Source organism: Littorina saxatilis, linkage group LG10 (genome assembly GCF_037325665.1).
Source record: "Littorina saxatilis isolate snail1 linkage group LG10, US_GU_Lsax_2.0, whole genome shotgun sequence".
NCBI lineage: Eukaryota > Metazoa > Mollusca > Gastropoda > Littorinimorpha > Littorinidae > Littorina > Littorina saxatilis.
Window position 1 is genome coordinate 42925642 of NC_090254.1, and position 18906 is coordinate 42944547.

General features: G+C 39.8%; 1 protein-coding gene across 1 annotated transcript in view; it reads right to left on the minus strand.

Moving 5' to 3' along the window:
• Positions 1 to 455: 455 nt before the first annotated feature.
• Positions 456 to 18906, minus strand: part of LOC138978873 (arylsulfatase B-like) — a 32009-nt gene continuing 13558 nt past the window's right edge. Inside the window, exons 9-15 of the mRNA XM_070351680.1 lie at positions 13717 to 13780; positions 13190 to 13287; positions 6245 to 6381; positions 5308 to 5369; positions 3047 to 3170; positions 1303 to 1454; positions 456 to 867 (exon numbers count right to left, since the gene is read on the minus strand). Of these exons, the coding sequence (XP_070207781.1) occupies positions 695 to 867; positions 1303 to 1454; positions 3047 to 3170; positions 5308 to 5369; positions 6245 to 6381; positions 13190 to 13287; positions 13717 to 13780 (810 nt within the window). The 3' untranslated portion in view covers positions 456 to 694. The remainder of the gene's footprint in view (positions 868 to 1302; positions 1455 to 3046; positions 3171 to 5307; positions 5370 to 6244; positions 6382 to 13189; positions 13288 to 13716; positions 13781 to 18906) is intronic.

The following is an 18906-nucleotide window of genomic DNA, read 5'->3' on the forward strand; positions in this document are numbered from 1 at the left end:
ACGGACCTACTCACAAAATTTCATAAAGATTGGTGAAAAAACGGGATTTAACGGTTTTTTAACTGCCAAAAATCAACTTTTTATTCTTGTTGAAATTCAGTTAGGGACAACCAACCTAACCACAACATTTCATAAAGATCGGTGAAAAATTAGAAAATAACGGTTTATAACGGGTTTTTAACTGCCAATAATTAACTTTTTCTTCTTGAAAAGTTTGTATTGGAGATCAGTTAGGGACAATGGTCCAATTTTGGTGTAAATCCGACGATTAGGGACCAAGAAACAAGGAGCAGAGTGTTTTTTGGCGGTTAAACTGTCATTTTAACGGTTTAATGATTTGGTGAAATTTCTTCCACCACAATACTATACAATGTTTTATCTACCCATTATTGCAAGAACCCCAAAATCACAACTGAAGCGATTTTGGTGATATTTTATACTAGAACCTCCCCTTAACATCATTGTAGTTGGATTCTAATTTCCTTAGCATGAAGACCATTCAGATAATGGGCAGAATATACCCGCGCAGTTTCAGCGGCACAGACGACGCACTGCCTACTATTTATGCCGCGATAGGGATTATGACGAGTACTTGGCCTGTTTTCATTTTATCAACGTGTAGCGGGCTGGGATATCTGCAGTGCGTCGTCGGTCCTGCTGAAGTTACATAGGTGAGCGGAGCCCCTAAACAGCCTTAACACCATCCGGGTGTCCACACGCCTCCATATTTATCGGGGTTGGAGTCTGGGTCGTCGGCCGGGAAGTTGGGCTTTATGTACTGCTTCATGTACACACTGATCCGGTCCTCCAGTGTCTTGACCAGGTCCGGCATGTGGTCAGCCAGGTCGCTGTGCTCTGTGGGGTCGTCTGTGGACACAGCGGTCAACAAATTATAGTGTTGTATAGATAACTGGTGACGCAACTAGTTCAGAAGTGGCTCGTATTTCCAAGATTGTATATCTTTCGAAACGTGTGTGTGTGTGTGTGTGTGTGTGTGTGTGTGTGTGTGTGTGTGTGTGTGTGTGTGTGTGTGTGTGTGTGTGTGTGTGTGTGTGACTGTGTGTGTGTGTGTGTGTGTGTGTGTGTGTGTGTGTGTGTGTGTGTGTAAATAAACTACACACACAAACACACACACACACACACACACACACACACACACACACACACACACACACACACACACACACACACACACACACTCACAAACCAACCGATCGACCAACCAACCAACTGACAAAACAGCAATTGAAGCATCCAAAAACACACCAAAGAAAACAATATTTAACAAATCTATCCCCACACCTTTCAAATTGTACAGGCGGGAAGGTCCAAGTTCGCCACTGAGGTGTCTGTCTCGTTCCCTCTGGTCAGCGTGTCCATCATACTCTTGGTCAGGCAGATACCACCCGCTGAACACACCCGGGAATCCCTTGACCAGTTTATAGTCCCCCTGTCTGAAGTCAATCACAATACAATACAAATCCAACAAGTCGCGTAAGGCGAAATTACTACATTTAGTCAAGCTGTGGAACTCACAGAATGAAACTGAATGCACTGCATTTTTTCACAATGACCGTAGTCCGTAGAAGGCAGTGAAATTGACGAGCCTGTTTAGCGCGGTAGTGGTTGCGCTGTGCTGCATAGCACGCTCTTCTGTACCTCTCTTCGTTTTAACTTTCTGAGCGTGTTTTTAATCCAAACATATCATATCTATATATGTTTTTGGAATCAGGAACCGACAAGGAATAAGATGAAATTGTTTTTAAATCGATTTCGGAAGTTTAATTTTAATCATAATTTTTATATTTTTAATTTTCAGAGCTTGTTTTTTATCCGAATATAACATATCTATATGTTTTTGGAATCAGAAAATGATGAAGAATAAGATGAACGTAATTTTGGATCGTTTTATAAAAAAATAATTTTATTTACAATTTTCAGATTTTTAATGGCCAAAGTCATGAATTGATTTTTAAGCCTCCAAGCTGAAATGCAATACCAAAGTCCGGCCTTTGTCGAAGATTGCTTTGCCAAAATTTCAATCAATTTGATTGTTAAAAAAAATGAGGGTGTGACAGTGCCGCTTCAACTTTTACAAAAAGCCGGATATGACGTCATCAAAGACATTTATTAAAAAAATGAAAAAAAAAAGACTGGGGATATCATACCCAGAAACTCTCATGTAAAACTTCATAAAGATCGGTCCAGTAGTTTACTCTGAATCGCTCTACACACACACACGCACAGACACACACACACACACACACACACACACACACACACACACACACAAACACACACACACACACACACACACATACACCACGACCCTCGTCTCGATTCCCCCTCAATGTTAAAACATTTAGTCAAAACTTGACTAAATGTAAAAACAAAGAGACTACCAACGTTTCAAAATTCAGAATCAAAAAAGAAAGAAAGAAAGGTAGGTTGTTGGAACGTTTGTTATTGATAAAACAATACATTCACAGATATTTCGACCCAACGGTCTTTTACGTGAACAGACAAACAAATATTCACACAAAACTTATCTTGATTGAATCGAATATTAAAATCGTTGGGTCGAAATATGTGTGAATGTATTGTTTTGTCAGTAACAAACGTTCCAACAACCTACCTTTCTTGGGTTTTGATTCATAATACAATACGATAAGACACGATCCGATAAGGCACGATACGATACGATACGATACGATACGATATGATACTACACGATGCGATACGATACGATACGATATACGATACAATTGAATACAATACAATAATTACCATGCAATACCATACAATACAATGCACCTTCTGGTCGTTGTACCCTCTAATGCAACCCTCCATGAATTTCTAGAACGTGATTTTGGCTTCCAGTGCGTATAGGACGCAGGGACAGGCACTATGGGGAGCCCTGCCTCTGCATCAAAGATTGGGGTCCCGGTACCCTCTAAAAAGAGTATCTGTGGAGAGCCCTGAGTTAGATCACGGTGCGACATGAAAGCGCTGAATGTTTTACTCAAAGTTACACCTACTCTTTTACCTGATGGCAGCATGTCCCTCAATTGGAAGAATGGTGTCGTCCAGATTATAGATGAACTCGTTCCGTGGAGAAGGGCCAAGGGAGGTAATTGCATCCCACATGCTCATACCGTCGATGTCCTTGTCTGTAAATAGTCAGAGTTAGTTAGAGAGTAGGCACATGGGTAACCAAATGCACGAAACATTCTTCTTCTTCTTCAGCGTTCCAGAAATTCTGGTGACGTGTGAGCTCGTTTGCCCATTTGGGTTCCCCACACTATACTCTGAGAGCATAGTCAGCTTCACTCCGCATTCGTTGGGGAGGCATGCTGGGTATTGTCGTGTTTCCATAACCCACCGAACTCTGACAGGGATTACAGGATCTTTTCCGTGCGCACTTGGTCTTGTGCTTGCGGGTACACACGAAGGGGGTTAAGTCACAAGCAGGTCTACACATAAGTTGACCTGGGAGATCGGAAAAATCTCCACTCTTAACCCACCAGGCGGCAGCGACCGGGCTTCGAACTCACGACCTCCCGATTAGGAGGCCGACGTTTTACCACTGCGCCACTTCGCCCGTCACGAATCATTCAAATTACCTATGTAGGCAAAACCTGACAAACAGGAGAGAGTTCGGGTTTAATCTATGGAACGCCAAAACAGACTTTTTACCGGGTGGAGTCTACCGGTAGATAACATCTCGGCACTGGATTAGCTGACTCTCTGAGCAATACGGGTAGAATTTCTGCCAATGGGAGCCTGAGATACCGGAAATCTACCGGAAATCTACCGGAAGATTCTAATAGGTAAAATGTCAGTTTTGGCGTTCCAAATAAACCAATCGCCCTATAACAATTGTAATGTCTTGGGGTTGTTTTATGGACAAACCAACGGACACAAAGAGTGAGGTGCAACAGTCATTTATTCGGTGACCACATGGCAGGCTTACTGTTCGGAGGTATATCAGTGCGCATGACTGATGCAAACTTAGAACCGATAGTACATAGGTACCGCACATGCAATGAACTGGTCGAAGGGAGACAACAGCATGCTAGCCATTATAACAATCTCCTATTGCTGAACTCCAATATTTGCTTGAGCATACAAGAAGACAGCAGCAGCTAGACTCGTTACGTTTCACACGTTGTTAAATGCGATGTGGTGCCAAAAGACAATTTTCATGTTTATGTAAAATGAAAATGGACATTGAAGTTTTCTTATCTTAACTTATCTTAGACCCCATTACAAGCGGTTCCCGATATTTGACAGGTGAGGTTAACCGACGCATAATAGAAACGAACAGCAACTATAAATACATGTAGTTCACGACACTGATCTAAACATATACATATGAATAGCGCGTCCCTTCTTATTGGCTATCAAAACATTGACGCCACCGGATCCGCCATCTTGGGACACCGTTCGATACAGCGAAAGAAGACTGCTGTCAACTCTCGAAACTACGATTATTTCCCTTTGACCTATTTGTCAGTGTGGTACGGTGCAGTAAGATGGCGGCACTCTGGTTACGCTGTTTCATTGGCTGTGCGCTATCCATTATTTTCACATCAGTGAATTCACGATCAAGGAAGGGATACAACTCTGTGAATGCAGAGCGACTGGAGTGAAAGGGGGACTACTGCGTCACCCTGCTACACACCGAAGGACACATGCAGCAAAACACCTAATAAGTATTGAAAACAAATATACAGAATTGGGTAAAAGAAGCAAATGAGGAGAAATGATAATATAGACAAAAAGACAAAAAGGTGGAAGGTGAAAAACAAAAAGGGCATGAGAGTGTGTGTGTGTGTGTGTGTGTGTGTGTGTGTGTGTGTGTGTGTGTGTGTGTGTGTGTGTGTGTGTGTGTGTGAGAGAGAGAGAGACATACAGACAGACAGACAGACAGACAGACAGACAGAGACACACACACACACACACACACACTAACACACACTAACACACACTAACACCAGCACACACACAGAGTCACAAACACACACACACAAACACACACACACACACACACAAACACACACACACACACACACACACACACACACACGTACATACACAACACCACAGACAAATAGACAGACATAAAGCCAAAAACAAAGACAAGTAAATAACTTCCTTGATCGACAGACCCCGAGAAAGGCGAATAAACGCACGCATCCCTCGTTCGGTAGCAATCATCTACCAGAACTAGATCACTTGACTTGTGTCTACCCAAAACTTCAAAGGAAAAAACCTTGTTCGCCGTAGAAATAAATCGCTACTTACTCTTCACTTCGCCACCAGCAGCGGATACAATTGTTGGAAACCAGTCAACCGCGTGCATCATCCTGAAGAAGAACAAAATCCCGACTAAAGAACACGTTATTTCCCAGTAAAATTATAGGAATCGCCCGTTTCACGCTCAGTGAACTCATTCACACTGAAACACAGACACGCCATGCATTGGGATGTCGTATGTGGACTCGATGTTTGTGTTTATTAATTTGCTGGTTTGTTTGTTTGTTTGTTTGTTTGCTTGTTTGTTGTTGTTTCTGGTTTTTAGGTTTTTTTACCAAATTAATTGTCTACGTGTCCATAGAACCATTGATTCATCAATTCATATCATTTTGAAAAACTATTTACCTAATTCAACAACTACCTGTAATATTTATTTACTGACAACCAGCAGCTGGCTGGCACTTCCATAACGTGTTGTGGTGTGACGTTATGTCATGGTATGTACTGCAATGTTATGTTTTAATACATGTGGCGTGCGTTACGTCTCGTTTCGTGACGTAACGTCATGTCATTTCTGCTCATGCTTTCTTATGTTATGTTATGTATGTTATGTTATGTTATGTTATGTTATGTTATGTTATGTTATGTTATGGTATGTTATGGTATGGTATGGTATGGTATGGTATGTTATGTTATGTTATGTTATGTTATGTTATGTTATGTTATGTTATGTTATGTTATGTTATGTTATGTTATGTTATGTTATTTACAAAACAATACATTCACAGATATTTCGACCCAACTGTCTCAGTTTACGTCCACTCGTCAGGAAGCCGAGCGAATGAATGAATGAATGGCAGTCTCTTTGTTTTTGGATTTATGTTATGTTATGTTATGTTATCTTCTCTTCTCTTCTCTTCACTTATGTGATGTTGTGTTACGTTATGTTATTGTATGTCATGCTCTTTCCTATTAATTTTGTTACCCGTCATAACGGATGCCAGTCTTGGGTAGCCCCCATCCGTGTAGGAAGGCCGCCGCCCTGGTCCCTCCCTCCCACACCGTCACTTTTCCTCCCCTCAGCGGGTAGTTGTTGCCGTAGAACTCAGTCCATCCCCCGTTCTGCGACAATGGTGTGAATATTGTTATGGCGAAGTCCACTTGGTGTGAACTCGGTTACAATGAAACTTCGGTTTAATGCATACGCTTCTACTTTCTCTAACTATTAAATAAAAAGAAAACACGTACACCAGTAACCAGTAGTGTGTCTCTCTCTCTCTCTCTCTCTCTCTCTCTCTCTCTCTCTCTCTCTCTCTCTCTCTCTCTCCCTCCCCCTCTCTCTCTCTCAGTCTCTCTCTCTCTCTCTCCCTCCCCCTCCCTCTCTCTCTCTCTCTCTCTCTCTCTCTCTCTCTCTCTCTCTCTCTCTCTCTCTCTCTCTCTCTCTCTCTCTCTCTCTCTCTCTCTCTCTCTCTCTCTCTCTCTTTGCACTCTCGTGTCCGTGGTGGTGTATAGTATTGGTCATTGAGTGTATGATAATATTGAGTTGCTGACATTATTCAGTTTGATTATTATGAATTTCGAATTGTGACTATGCTCATGGCTGAGCTATCTTTTTTTGTGAGAACAAAATACGTAAGCCTACACTTCCTCTGATTATCATATGGACTGTTACCAATGTAATCAAAAGGAGTTGATTACATTTGTAAGTGCATCAATATAATTATATGACGGTGTTGCTGCTATTTCTGAATTTAAGGATCAACAGATTCCTGACATTGTAATTCTCTTTGAATTTAGTAGCAATTTATTTAATTCTTCATCAATTGTCAGTGAACTGATGAGTTCGACTGAATTGATGTGTTGACTAAGAGGTGTTTATCTTCACCTTGTGTATGTGGTGGTATATAGATTTGGAAATAAAGTGTCTGACAATATTGAGTTGCTGACATTATTCAGTTTGATTATTACGAATTCGGGACTTTTGCTTGTGCTGAGACATTCGAAAGAACTGTGTTAATTTGCTTTACACACTGAACAAACGGACAATACAAAAACTGACGCGGAACTTCCCATGTCGGGTGAGGGATGAAAACCGTGAACCATCCCCATGATTTGTACATTATAACGCTTTTCTTGCCTTCGAAATTGTTTCCTTCTCCCCCAACCTCCCCATCATACGCAATGAACTATCATGTTTTTGGCGATTAAACGTTCTGACTTCTGACTGAATTCGGAATTGTTAGTATAACATTTATAATTTAAGTTATTGAGACATCCCAGTGCACTAAGGGATTTATAGAGCAAATCGAGAAAATTCATTATTGAACGAAGCGCATAGCGCTGAGTTCAGAAATTATTTTCGAGATTTGCTCTATAAATCCCTTAGTGCACTGGGATTGTTTCAATAACGATATTGTCAGTACCGCCATAGAAAAAAGAAGATTCCAAACGCACATTTTGCTACGCGCATTTGAATAGGCATAACTGTGTGGTCAGGTCGTGTACAGTAAGATCTACTTCTGTGTGGGGTGTCTCAAGTGTGTCGTGCTTTCGTCACACGCATTTTAATTTCTGTTGGTAAATTCCAGTGTAGCGTTAAGCTGAACAGTGATGATCTTTCAGAGAGACCTCATTTGAACTCGGAGAAAGGACTGTGCTCTTCGTTATTTGCGATTCAGGCGAAACCTCTAGTCGAGCTTCGACGGATTGACTGTGCGGAGTGACTCCCCTTGAATTGACTACCCCCCGAAGGACTCGACGGTTAGCACATTTTCAAAATAAATGTGGCATATTTCCCGTGTTGTATCTTCACTCATCGGGGAGTCTGATACTAAATATGAACGGTAAGAATGCTCTGAACCCTACACGTATTATATCCCCATCGTTTTTTCGTTCACATTTGCCCAACATGTTAATTTGCTGAGCGGGGTTTATGTCGTCTGCTAGGCTAGGGCAATCGAACCACTGCAGTCTGCACTGAGTCTGCACGCATGAGGCAGGCTGGTAATAAGTCTTATATATGGTAAGAACGTTCTGAACCCTACACGTTTTCGATTACGATTGTTCTTGCCTTGAAATAATAATTCGGAAACCATTCATTTACTGAACTGATGCAGTCGTATTTCAGTGTAGTCTGCTACGTATGACAGAGTCGATCGAGTCAGTCTTCCAAATACTGGTCTATTTATTTATTAAGGAGATTTCTGGCTGGTACGTTATCGGAATAACACTTGTGTTTTCTGTTAGCCGCTGGGAATTGTATACTAACTCATCATGTGGTAATGTGGATGATAAGCTACATGCCACTAACACCGCATATGAGAAGAACTTCTATGCAAGTCGGCGAAAATGAGATGAAACACAGCGGCTTCTATTTTTAGATCAGTGGCACTGTGGCACAGGCACATGCAATCTGTCAGAAAAAAACACCACTTCTGCTTTAATTGAGAAGCAGGGAATTTATGGTCATTTGGTATTGTGGAGAATATAAGCTACATGTCATTCATTAATTCTGAGGATGAGAGCACAGTCTCGCTTAGGCAAAGGGCGGAAGAATACGCTCTGTGGAAAAGTTAGCGCACTCCAAGAGTGCGCTAACAGTTTTAGCGCATCGCCATTAGCCAATCAACTGGTTCACATCAGTCATGTGACACCAGTACTTACTGACAATTATTGTTATTATACACCTGTATTCTCTTTTTCAAATTGCAAGCAACTTTTCAACAGGCTTGCATAGTCTGTGTAAAAGTAGTCACTTTTCATTACTTGCTTTTCATCATTATTTTAAAAAAAGGAAAAGCTGTGGAATTATAAACATTACCATGACTTCAACTAAAACATATTGGCCGAATAAGGAAGGGCTTCGCATAGGACACCTGAATATTAATCCTTTATATAACAAAATGACTGATGTTTCAAATGTACTTTTTAATTCTGGAAAAAGTTTTCATATGTTTGGTTTTTCTGAATCCAGACTATCAGATAATGTGTTAGACTCTGACATCATTGTTCCAGGATATACTCTTATTCGTAATGATCCTGTTAAGACGAATGAAACAGGCCTTACTGTTTACATAAGTGAATCAGTTACATATAAACGACTACCTCATCTTGAGGTTCATGGAATTGAATCAATATGGATTGAAGTTAAATTAAAAAGATCTCCGCCCTTACTGTTAGGATTTATTTATAGAAACCCTTCTGAAAGAGTAAATTGGGCAGATAACTTTACTATTATGATAGACTCTGCAACACTGGATTCAAAAGAAATCTTGCTCTTAGGAGATTTTAATATTGATTTACTGAAGCCACATAAAAATTGGAATGATAAAATTAATAGCTTTGATTTGCAACAAATGGTTCAGTTACCCACTAGGGTCATGGCTGTTTCTAAAACTCTTATTGATCATATTTACGTGTCAGAAAAACAAAATATTATTGAAACATGCGTTTCCTATTTTATCCTGCAGTGATCATTATCCAGTGTGTCTCACCCTGGTCAAGGAAAGGTATTAAAATCCCTAAAGCAGGACATAAAACTGTAACTTATCGTCGTTTCTCGCGTTTTAATAAAATGCTTTTCTCTCTGATTTAATTCACAGTCCTCTTTCTGAAGTCTATAGCTTTCAGAATCCTGATAAAGCTTTGGAGCATTGGTATATTTTTATTTTTATTTATGATAAACATACACCATTAATTACGCACAGAGTTAGACATTGAGAAACCAAAGTGGCTTGATCAAGAAACAGAAGATGCTGCAAACCACAGGGATTATTTGAAAGCAAAGGGTGATTTTGAATGATATAAACGGCAAAGAAATAATGCAAGTTCCCTAAAAAGAACTAAAAAGAAAAACTATTTTACTGAACTAGTGTCATCTAAACAAGATTCAAAATCAATTTGGAAAGCCATTAATTTATTAACAAACAAGCGTTCTAATTCACACCCTACTGCCATGAAAGATATTTCCGCTGATAAACTTAATTTAAATTTTTCTACAGTGGGGCAAAAAGTTATTCCTATTGATAGAACACAAGAAAATGATTTAAATACCTAGATAGATCATTGCAAATCCAAGAGAATAGAGGCAGAAATGCCACTACAACACATGACTGTGTCTGAAGTTTACTTTGCACTTGTTCATCTCAAACAAACAGGAACCCGGGGTGTAGATAGAATAGACAGTAAAATATTGAAAATAGCTGCTCCTGTTCTTTCTTTCTTTATTTGGTGTTTTACGTCGTTTTCAACCACGAAGGTTATATCACGACGGGGGAAGGGGGGAAATGGGATAGAGCCACTTGTCAATTGTGTCTTGTTCACAAAAGCACTAATCAAAAATGTGCTCCAGGGGCTTGCAACATAGTACAATATATTACCTTACTGGGAGAATGCAAGTTTCCAGTACAAAGGACTTAACATTTCTTACATACTGCTTGACTAAAATCTTTACAAACATTGACTATATTCTATACAAGAAACACTTAACAAGGGTAAAAGGAGAAACAGAATCCGTTAGTCGCCTCTTACGACATGCTGGGGAGCATCGGGTAAATTCTTTCTCGTCCCAACCAATATGGGACTCCCCCTAACCCGCAGGGGGAAGCTGCTCCTGTAATCACAGACACCTTGACATACATTTATAACTTATGCATTACAACAGCATTTAAGCAAGCTAAGGTAATCCCTCTGTTTAAATCAGGTGATCCTTCTGATCCCTCTAATTACAGGCCTATTTCAATCCTGTCACCACTTTCAAAACCCTTGGAAAAACATATATATAAACATGCCCTAGCACATTTTGATAAAAACAATGTATTCCATTCAAAATAATCTGGTTTTCGCAAAAAGCACTCATGTCATACAGCTCTTATAAATCTAATTGACCAATGGCTAACCAACATAAATTCCAACAAATTTTCTGCAGCACTGTTTGTGGATTTTGCAAAGGCGTTCGATGTTATTGATCATTCTCTTCTCATCAGGAAATTGTCAATATATGGCATACAATGCACCACCATTAATATTCCTAAATCTTTTCTTTTAAATAGAAAACAGATTACACTTACTAATGCATCATTTTCAAATGAAAGTACTTTGAAATATGGGGTCCCACAGGGATCTGTTTTAGGCCCATTATTGTTCTCCATTTATGTCAATGATTTACCACTTTGCATACGTAATAACTGTGAGTTGTTTGCAGATGACACTACTATTCATTCTAGTCACCATTCCATAAATTATTTATCAAAAACTCTCCAAGAAAGCATTGATGCACTCCTGAATTGGTCAGAGTTAAACCATATGTCTCTTAACCATACAAAAACAAAATTTATGCTCATAACCACAAGACAGAAACGACAAAATCTATTATCGAGCATTCCACCTCTTTATATTAAAAATCAAGTATTGGAAGAAGTGTCTCACCATAAAGTCCTTGGTGTAAAGATTGATAATAATTTATCATGGCATGATCACATTGATTACATCTGTAAGATTGCTTCCCAAAAAATATATCAGTTATCAAAAATAAAACACTTCTTGAATCTCCACTCGCGAAAGATTTTTTTTACAATCACATCTTGTCAAATATTGATTATGCATCCACTGTATGGGATTGTGCAAGTGCTAATGTTTTGAAACCTTTAGCCAGTCTTCACAGAAGAGCAGTTAAGCTTATTATGCTAACAATCACACTCCTTCAGAATCTGATTATAAAAATTTGCAAGTATTACCATTTCAAAAAAGATTAATGTATAATAAAGGTGTTATAATGCATAAAGTGATGTCAGGATATGCACCGGAGACATTACGTGATAATTTTATTTTGAACTATAACAGACTAAAAATCATAACACCGACTCCACGTATTGACCTTTTCAAATCAAGCCTTCTTTATTCAGGTGCGGTCCTATGGAACTCACTGCCTATTTTTCTTAAGCATAAAACAAACACAGACAGCTTCAAAAAAAATTATATGTCGCACATAATGCAACTAAACATGTGCTGAATGGTTCATCAATTCATTTAAAATGTATGTGCATGTTAAACAAAATTATAATAATATGCAGATCTAAATTAAGTTATGTTAAAAATTGACACTTTTTATCATTGGAAATTGTACTTAAAATGCAGTATGACAATTTATTTTTAAATTTGTATCTGTATATACAGTTATAATGTATTAAGTTTGATGTGATAGTTCTTTGATTATATTGTTTTCTGTTCTTGTTGACCCTATATTAGGGCGAGGGCTGGATGTAAAAAAGCAATATTCTTGCTTATCTATTACCCTCGATAATAAAGATTTTGTCTTGTCTTGTCTTGTCTTGTCTTGTCTTGTCTTGTCTCTCTCTCTCTCTCTCTCTCTCTCTCTCTCTCTCTCTCTCTCTCTCTCTCTCTCTCTCTCTCTCTCTCTCTCTCTCTCTCTCTCTCTCTCTCTCTGAATGTATGAATTTCTTAGCCTTACCGAAATCACGGTCATAATGAACACTCCCATAAATTCTGTATTTATTGATAAACACGTGATCAAGTTTCAACTTCCTCATTGTGAAAGCTACGCCTCAGTACCGGAGATAATCTTAATCTGTCAAGAAAAATTGACCTTATCACATTGTTTTGTGCGAGTTTATGCAAATACGTACCAACAACGCAAAAGAGATAGAGAGAAGGCAGCAGAATGTGTACTCTTGACTAAAAGAGTGTGAACACAGCAGCTCTACAGGACAAATATTCTGATACTCCGACCAGATTTCAAAGAGAAGGACTGATGACTGTATCAGCTATCTTCCTCACACAAAGAAACAACCAATCAAACAGACAATCTCACACATAAACAAACAAACTAACTATCTACCAAGCAAATAAGCAGGTACACAGTCAAGCGAGCAGACAACCAAAACAAACAAATAAACAATAAAAACAAACCCACATCAGCTGTGAAGACGAAAAGGGTGTCGTTGTACATTCCTTTCTGTTTGATGAATGACGTCAGGTTTCCTATGACGTCATCCATAGCCGTTACTTGCCCTGTTAAAGTAAAGTCAGATGCATTTATATTTCAAATACATTTTTAATGTTTGCGTCTGTATCGTATCTGTAACCTGCTTATGGGCAGAATATACCTGCGCAGTTTCAGCGGCACAGACGACGCACTGCCTATTATTTATGCCGCGATAGGGATTATGACGAGTACTTGGCCTGTTTTCCTCTCATGCAACGTGTAGCGGGCTGGGATAATCTGCAGAGCGTCGTCGGTCCCGCTGAAGTTACAGAATTATGTGAGTGGAGCCCCTTATTGGTGTAGCTTGGATGGCACACTTGTTCCATCAATGTTTATATAATTGTGTTGCTTTGTTTTGACATTGTGTTGTTGTTGCAGACACGCTTTCAATCTAACCAACTGTTCAAAGAAGATAAGAAAAACAAACGATTGGAAAAGAAATAAACATATTTCACCTGAAAATATTCGCCTCCCATCAGTCTTTAGATTTGGATACATGTTGGCATACACGGCAGGAACCTGAAACATTATCATCAAGTGCTATATGTATACCTGTCAATTTGCACACTGTTTCTTTAACAGTCTTTTAGTTTACGTTTTGATACTGCCTTCATCTTTTCAATGTCTTTGCAACTCTGTTCTTTCGGAATTCGGTCACTATAATTTTGTTATACTTCTCTTTCTCCCTGTCAATTTGCACACTGTTTCTTTAACAGTCTTTTAGTTTACGTTTTGATACTGCCTTCATCTTTTCAATGTCTTTGCAACTCTGTTCTTTCGGAATTCGGTCACTATAATTTTGTTATACTTATTCCCCCCTCTGCTTCTTTCTCTCTGTAAACTTGTAGGGCTAGTTATTTTTCGTTATTCCCCCCTCTGCTTCTTTACCTCTGTAAACTTGTAGAGCTAGTTATTTTTCGATAATGACCCAGCAACCAAACAAATAACGAGCCAGCAACAGCCTGAATCCTCGATAGTGCAATGGGTTGAGAAGCTGTTCTGTTTTGGTACTACTTTTGCGACTGAAAAGTTCCGAACGCTCTATACGTACGAAATATACATCTCTGGAGCAAACAATACAAACATACCGCATTTAAATTAACAACTACAGGCCTGAACACATGAATCTCCATATAAAATCCATGAGTTAGGTTGTTTTCTGAATCTAGATCTGCCGTGCACACACCGTTCATCACAAGCAAATTCCCAAGGCAAGTAACTCATACTCTTGCCGACAAGAGTAGTTCCCCTTCTTTTAACGCAGTTTCTTCGACAACACTGACTGCAATCCGACGGTCAGTTTTCAACAATATTTCATTTTATAAACAGATCACACGCAACCAAATGCACACATCTCATCAATTTAAACAACATAAAGCGGTTTCATACACTATTTTCCCCAGAAAACTGAACTTCATACAGTAATTAACGTTGGAACACGGGTGCAAAAGTTCGTCTGCTAGTCCCATTTGACGAAAGAACATTATTCTAAACGATACTAAAACATAAACAGAACACACAATATCTGCCTTTACCGCCACAGCAGAATAACAGCATATCTGTGTACTTGATTTTAGTCTAAAACAGGGAAACTGACAAGAAGTGTTAACAGAATGGAATGATTTGCACGGAACTATACAACCGCGCATTAATCGATCGCCTGCGCAGGTTGACTGGTTGAGTGATTCGGATTCGATCAAACTTTCGCACAAAAACTCCTGTTTTCTTTGAATAACTGAAGAAAGGAGGAATAAAGAGGTTACACACCTCGTCTCAGTGATTATTAAAAATAATGGTCTCAGTTCGCGGTCATGAAAAAGCTCGCTGAAGCTCGCATTTTTCATGATCCGCCAACTTCGACCATTATTTTTAATAATCACTGAGACTCGGCATGTAACCTCTACGTAACTTACCCAACAACCAAAATCACTTACCCAACAACGGGCCTGAATCCTCGATAGCTCACAGGTTGATGAGTTAGACTTTGAGGGAACTACTTTAGCGATTGAAAAGTTCCGAACGCTCCAATGTACGAAATATACATTTCTAGACCAAACAATACAAACATACTGCATTTAAACTGGCAACTACAGGCTTGAACACATTAATCTCCATATGACGGTTTTTCAATTTTGAGGCAAAAACGTGTCTTTGAACTTCAAAAAAATTCAGAGCTTCACACAGTGCTCCGATTGTACTGAAATTCGGGTTAATGTCTTCTTCAAAATGTCCTTCGCAAACTGGTCAAGAGTTTTGCGTTATTTGTGTATTTACCTTATACCTTTTAATGTCAGATAGTAAGCGAGGGTGTCAAAAAATGGGTGTCTTTTGGTTAGAAGGCAAAATTTCAAATGTCTGTAGATCGTCAGAAAAAAATCGTACATGAATGAAAAAATATTCTAAAAATTGTTTTTTAGAACACTAACCGATCTGTGAGCAGCTTGTTTAATGTCCTTTTATACTTTATTTATGAAACGAAAATAAAAGAGCAAAAAATGCTGTCTTCACTTTTTATGTCCGTCGTGTCACGTGTAATGAACGCGACTGAAAAACAATGACGGGTCCCTTTTTTCGTAATTTTAAATGTAACCAAGATCGCGTCCCTTTTGTCGCCTCCTTTCAGGAAAAACCTATCGCCGCGTGGCCTTTACGTCTTATTTTATTGGTGTGCTGAAGTTGTCAAAGTGAGTATTAAAATTATTTTATGTCCATCGTGTCACGGGGTGTGTGATAGTGATTAAAACTTGAAATGTGCTCAAATCACATTCAATACATGGGACTTTGGGACACTTAACTATCTAGATTTGAAATTGCAATCAAATTTGGAACAGGGAGCATTCATAATTTTTGTTGTTGAAATTTGTCCATCGTGTCACGGTCCATCGTGTCACGATCTCAGTCGTGACACGATGGACACAATTGTGACACAACGGACATATTCGTGTGTCTTGTTCGATGTAATTCAGTTATTTATGTATAGGCGATGAAATGGGCTAGCTATACACCTGACAATGTAAGCATGTAGATCTAGTGATACATACACTCTTCAAAAAAAGTTAAGGATCGGTTGAAAAAACGGATCTAATTATAAAAAATTGCCAAAAAATTAAACATCGACATAATAATCAAAAGATTAATGTGTTTGAATTAACAAATGAACAATGAGTCTTGACCTAGAATTTTGTTTGGCAGGCAGAGTTATTTCCCTTTGTGTGACTTCTCAAAAGTTTCTGCATTTTGGTAGAAAAAGGGTGTTTTTTTTATAGCCCCATGAAGTTTGCGGAACGCATGCCAGGGCAAAAGGTTGTGATGCACGTGCTACAACAGGGTCCTGGCTATTAACATCGCTCACCACCTTGTATTTAAAGGTTGACACGCTGACACAATTATGCACAGTAGCAACATGCCCCCACGAAGAAAACAGCAATTTGGATAGAGTAAGGGCAATAGGATGGCTACAAGACAGTGTTGCTGCCAGGCAAGTGGCCCCAAGGCTTGCAGTGGCTCCCTCTGTCATCATTAGACTAAAACAGAGATTCCACGCAGCTGGAAGAGTGCAGGAGCGACAACGTTCTCGTCGGCCCAGAGTCACCACACAAAGAGAGGATCGCTTCATTCAGAGGCAGGCCATGCAACAAAGAATGGCTACGGCAAACAACATTAGGCAACGCCTACAAGCTACCACGGCAACACTGTTGTTAGTGGTCAGACGATCCGAAACCGCTTACACAACTTTGGCTTGCGTGCAAGGCGTCCAGTCCGAGGAACAACCCTGACTGCTAATCACCGAGCAGCTCGCCGAGCCTGGTGCACTCAACATGTGAGGTGGCAAAGTCAGCAGTGGGCTCAGGTGTTGTTTACAGCCTGAGTCCCGCTTTTGCTTGGAACCTGCTGATGGTCGCATCCGAGTGTGAAGGCGTCGCGGAGAGCCCTTCGCAGAAGGCGCTGTTCTGGAACGACAGCGTTTTGGCGGAGGCTCTGTGATGGTCTGGGGAGGGATCAGCACACGTCAAAGGACACCTCTGTACCATGTAGTGGGCAACTTGACCGGTGTCCGCTACCAGAATGAGATCCTGCAACCCCTGGTCGTTCCAGCCCTCCAAGCGATCGGCCCTCGTGCGATTCTTCAGGATGACAACGCATCTCCCCATTGCTTTGCAGCTGTAAACACCTTCATCCAGCAGGCCAGGGTCAACAGGATGATGTGGCCAGCCAACAGCTCGGACCTGAACCCCACAGAGCACATGTGGGACGAGCTTTGTTGTCGGGTACGTCAACATCACCCTCCTCCTGCCAATCTGGGTCAACTGCTGCAATGGCTCCAGCAGGAGTGGAATGGAGTTCCCAGAGCATACATATGCAACCTGATCCACTCCATGCGCCAACGATGTGTTGAATGCCTGGCACACAACGGAGGGCACACGCGTTATTGACACTGATTCACATTGTTGTGAATTCCATTTTCGAGGGTTGTCACGTTTGACACACTCTAGCTAAATTGTCGCTGCCGCGTTCGATCTTTGCTTTGTTTGTCATTACGCCTTGGTTGTTCAATTATATAATTTTTAAAAAAAGAAAGAATTCGGTCTTGTCTGTTATGTGTGGCGTGCTTGTAAAAAAGTTATCCTTAACTTTTTTTGAAGAGTGTAGAAGGAATTCGACCGGAAGATTATCTTGGGCGTTGGGTGTTTGTCGCTTACGACAAGATGGCATATCCCGGTCTAGTGGTAGACGTTGACAATGGAGAATACCTGGTGGACTGCTTGCACCAACTTGGAAAGGACAATTGTTTCTTTTCACCAAGAATGAAGGACACACTATGGTACCCCCATGAAGATATTCTGGCTGTCATCTCTGAGCCAGTTAAAAAAGATGGCTTCTCTGATCATTACACTGTAGATCTATTTGTATGGAATCATGTGCAAGAGAAGCTTTTCCGGAGACACACCCCGTTGCAGTCTAATGTGTTCACTCAACCTAGAGCTCGCTATCATAACAGACATTAAGTTCAAAGACGGTTACCTTTACACTTTTTCAGTCGTTCCTCTTGACTCGTTCAGTTTTATAAAAATGCCATGTGGAAAGGCATTCCAATTCTGCTTTTTGTTTGCTTAGTTTAATACCCAATTTTAAAAAAATGTAATTTTCAAACTTGCTTCCTTTTGTATGTGCAAATGTCTATCGTGTCACGAGCGTGTCCATCGTGTCACGAGCGTGTCCATCGTGTCACACTGCACACTAAGGCTTAATTTGCAAACCAAAGATGTTGTTTCATAATCAAGGGTTTTGGGTGCTTGTTGCCATCGTTTAGAGTTACTAGTAAAAAAAAGTTTCACATAAATGTGTGCATTTGTTTCAGTTTTATGTGTGTTGACGTGTGCTGTGATTTATTACTTTTTCTTTCTACTCTATTATTTTCTGTAATCAATGCACTTTCTTTAAAACAAAACCCACATATTTTGATTTATTCCATTGAAGGCTGATCTGTGTGTTGTGTAACTGAAAAGAAATGGACTGAGTGATTAAATTTATCATAAAAAAAAATAAAAAACTTGTCCGTGACACGACGGACATTTTCACATGTGTACATTTTTTCACATTTTTATATTTCTTCACATAGTTTTGTAAAAGTGGCAAGAAGCGAC